Below are 3,154 nucleotides of genomic sequence, written 5' to 3'. Positions count from 1 at the left end.
GAGAGAGCGGAGTTACGGGGTATAGAAGATACCCTGGTTAGGGCCTCATCTATAGTAGAAGAGGGGAACCCCCGTTCCCTGAATAATGAGGACATCTCCGATGCCCTGGTCTGGAATCCACCAGAGTCATGTTTAATCTTCTCTGCCAAATGGATACAGTTGTCACCATCAACTCGCGGCAAGAGCGGGGGTCGCTGATGAAAGTCACATCTGGGATCCTGCAGGTCCCCCCCTCCCCACTTCCCCCCCGCTGCAATTCCCCTGTCCCCCACTGGAGGGCAGCACCGGCTATCCAGCATCAGCAGCGCGTACCCGGGTCACGTGACAGCGGCCAGGGTCGCCTCTGATGTCACTGCCCGGCCGGCCCGGGAAGCGTTGGGGTTTATAGGGGAGGGTAGCCGTTTAAAGGGGAGGGCGGCCGTTTAAAGGGGAGGGCGGGGAATCGGCCAACAATATTCCGATCCCCAGGGCGGTGACGTTTACACCACGAGATGTTCACACGTCCATACTCAATCCGGGTCTGCGTTCCTGCAGCGACCTCAGTTCCTTCTTCCCGGTCGCACTGAACTTATTCTCCTCCAGCCTGAAACAGTCGAGGAATAAAGAGGAAATAAACAGATGAAACAACAGTGTCAATAACCGGGACTGGGGTTAATATTTCAACAACATTTACAGAACAAAATCACAGGAGAAAGAAGCCCGCGGATGGATGGATGGATCCCCTGATATTTTATCACATTAAACATTAACACAAACACTCACCTGATCAGCTCCAGTCTCGGGAGGTTCAGTATGAGGCGGCAGAGAGCGGGGACACATCGGTCTGTGAGGGAGTTGTATGTCAGGATCAGCCCCGTCAGTGAGCGGTTTGTAATGAGAGCGGAGACGAGATCCTCGGCTCCAGAATCTGTGAGACCGACACTGTCCAGCCTGGAGATGAGAGAGAGTGAGGGTGAGGGACACAGAGAGACAGGAGACGGTGCAAATCCCCAGTGTTTATCAGTGACACAATTACTGATCATATTAATGTTCAGTGTCAGACACCCAGTGAGTGTAAACACAATCTCTCACAGTCTGGGACTTACTCCAGTCTCTGTATTTTACAGTCCGGGCTCCTCAGAGCCGCAGACATCAATTTCACTCCGGAATCTCCCAGTTTATTCCTACTCAGCCACAGCTCCGTCACCGTGTGGTTTGTACTGAGAGCGGAGGCGAGATCCTCGGCTCCAGAATCTGTGAGACCGACAACGTCCAGCCTGGAGATGAGAGAGAGTGAGGGTGAGGGACACAGAGAGACAGGAGACGGTGCAAATCCCCAGTGTTTATCAGTGACACAATTACTGATCATATTAATGTTCAGTGTCAGACACCCAGTGAGTGTGAACACAATCTCTCACAGTCTGGGACTTACTCCAGTCTCTGTATTTTACAGTCCGGGTTCCTCAGAGCCGCAGACACCAGTTTCACTCCGGAATCTCCCAGGTCGTTGTCTCCCAGTCTAAACACAAACAGACAGAGTAAGAAACAAACCGATACAAACACCGGCCGCCCGGTGAGGCTGAGATAGATAACTTCCCCCAAACAGATATTTCTGGAAACACCTCAGCACATTATTGTGGATGTGGTGTTTGGTGACTTTCACCATTTATTCTCATTCCCCGACCGACCGACCGGGAAATGTTCCCCGTGCAGAGAACGGCGGCAGGCGGGCGGGCAACGCGCGCGTGTGATCCGGGGGAAGGGGTCGACCATCGGTGACCCGGGAGAGGGAGGGTAAAATAGGAGGGGTGCCCCCCCCCACCCCGTGCACATTGACGGCGGATCAGCCCCATAGAAGGGGTGCTGGACGGAATAACAAAATAGTGGAACAATTTTACAGTTCAGTGTTAGCGACAAACGGACAGTTACCTCAAGCACTGACACTTGTGCAGAGCCGGTCCCAGCCGCTGGAGACCTTCACACTGAATGCGGTAGTTCCATAGATCGAGGTGTTTGATTGTATCACAGAGCCTGATGGCATGAGACAGGACCGCACAGTCAATCGGGGTCAGTCCCAGTCTACTGAATGAAATTGTTTCCACAGATCCCAGTGTCTACTGAACCAGTACAGGATTCTGAGACTCAAACAGGTAGTGCAGCGTGTTCAGGAGACTCCGTTTACCAGCATCACTTCCTGTGTTTCTAGCCCGGCGTTTAACCGCCTCCTTCATCCAGTCAATCACTCGGCAGAATGTTTGATGATGAAATTGACCCAGAAACTCCTCCAGGATCCAAGCTGCCCGTGAGGAGGAGAGACTCACAGAAAACGACTGCCATCTCCGAGATGTCATCACCCACTGATGTGCCCAGCCTGCAACGTTTCCTGGGCATTGTAAACTACCTGGGGAAGTTCTTCCCCGACCTCAGCGAGCTGAGTGCACCCCTGAGGGATTTAATAAACAAGGACACGGCCTAGGCTTGGTTCCCTCAACACCAAAAAGCTTTCGACATCCTTAAGTCCAAGCTGATCAGTACCCCCACACTTACATTTTTTTGACCTGCAACGTCCCATTATTATCATCTGCGACGCCTCTCAGTTCGGGCTCGGTGCCGCTTGCCTGCAGCTCCATGACGGCCTGCAACTGCCAGTCTCGTACGCGTCCCGTACCATGACCCCTGCTGAACAGCACTACGCACAGATCGAGAAGGAGCTACTGGCCGTGGTGTTTGCTGCTCCAAGTTCGAGGACTATATACTCTGCAACACATTCACCATTGAAACAGATCACCAGCCGCTTGTCACCATCCTCAACAAGTCGATCCATGTTGCCTCATCCCGCCTGCAGCTCATGATGCTGCAGTTCCAGCGTTTCACTTTCAAAGTCGTTGTCCGGAAAGGCAAAGACATGTTCGTGGCCGACACGCTATCCCGCGCCCCGCTAACATGCACCGATCGCCACCCCTATGAAATGTCTGACCTGATGGTGCTCAATGTGAATATTGTCCCTTCACAGCAGATGAAGTCCCTGGTCAAGCACACTGCCGATGATCCTGCCCTGGAACAGCTTGCTGCCATCATCCAGCAGGGCTGCCCCGACCGTCGTTCCGCTCTGCCTGGCTGGCGCCGTGCCCTACTTCCTGGTCCGTGATGAGCTCGTACTCCACAACGGCGTGGT

General features: G+C 53.5%; 1 protein-coding gene across 1 annotated transcript; it reads right to left on the bottom strand.

Moving 5' to 3' along the window:
* Positions 1-278: 278 nt before the first annotated feature.
* Positions 279-2,609, bottom strand: LOC129716068 (NACHT, LRR and PYD domains-containing protein 14-like). Its single transcript, XM_055665947.1, has 6 exons — positions 2,538-2,609; positions 1,909-2,093; positions 1,412-1,498; positions 1,086-1,256; positions 763-930; positions 279-583 (listed from the first exon to the last, which is right to left on the bottom strand). Exons 1-6 carry the CDS (start codon positions 2,607-2,609, stop codon positions 496-498), a joined length of 771 nt encoding a protein of 256 aa, XP_055521922.1. The 3' UTR covers positions 279-495.
* Between the last annotated feature and the right edge of the window lie 545 nt (positions 2,610-3,154).

This window comes from Leucoraja erinacea, unplaced genomic scaffold (assembly GCF_028641065.1).
Source record: "Leucoraja erinacea ecotype New England unplaced genomic scaffold, Leri_hhj_1 Leri_1642S, whole genome shotgun sequence".
NCBI classification, from domain to species: domain Eukaryota; kingdom Metazoa; phylum Chordata; class Chondrichthyes; order Rajiformes; family Rajidae; genus Leucoraja; species Leucoraja erinaceus.
Note: the sequence above shows the minus strand (reverse complement) of the source record. Positions and strands in the feature narration are given on the sequence as shown.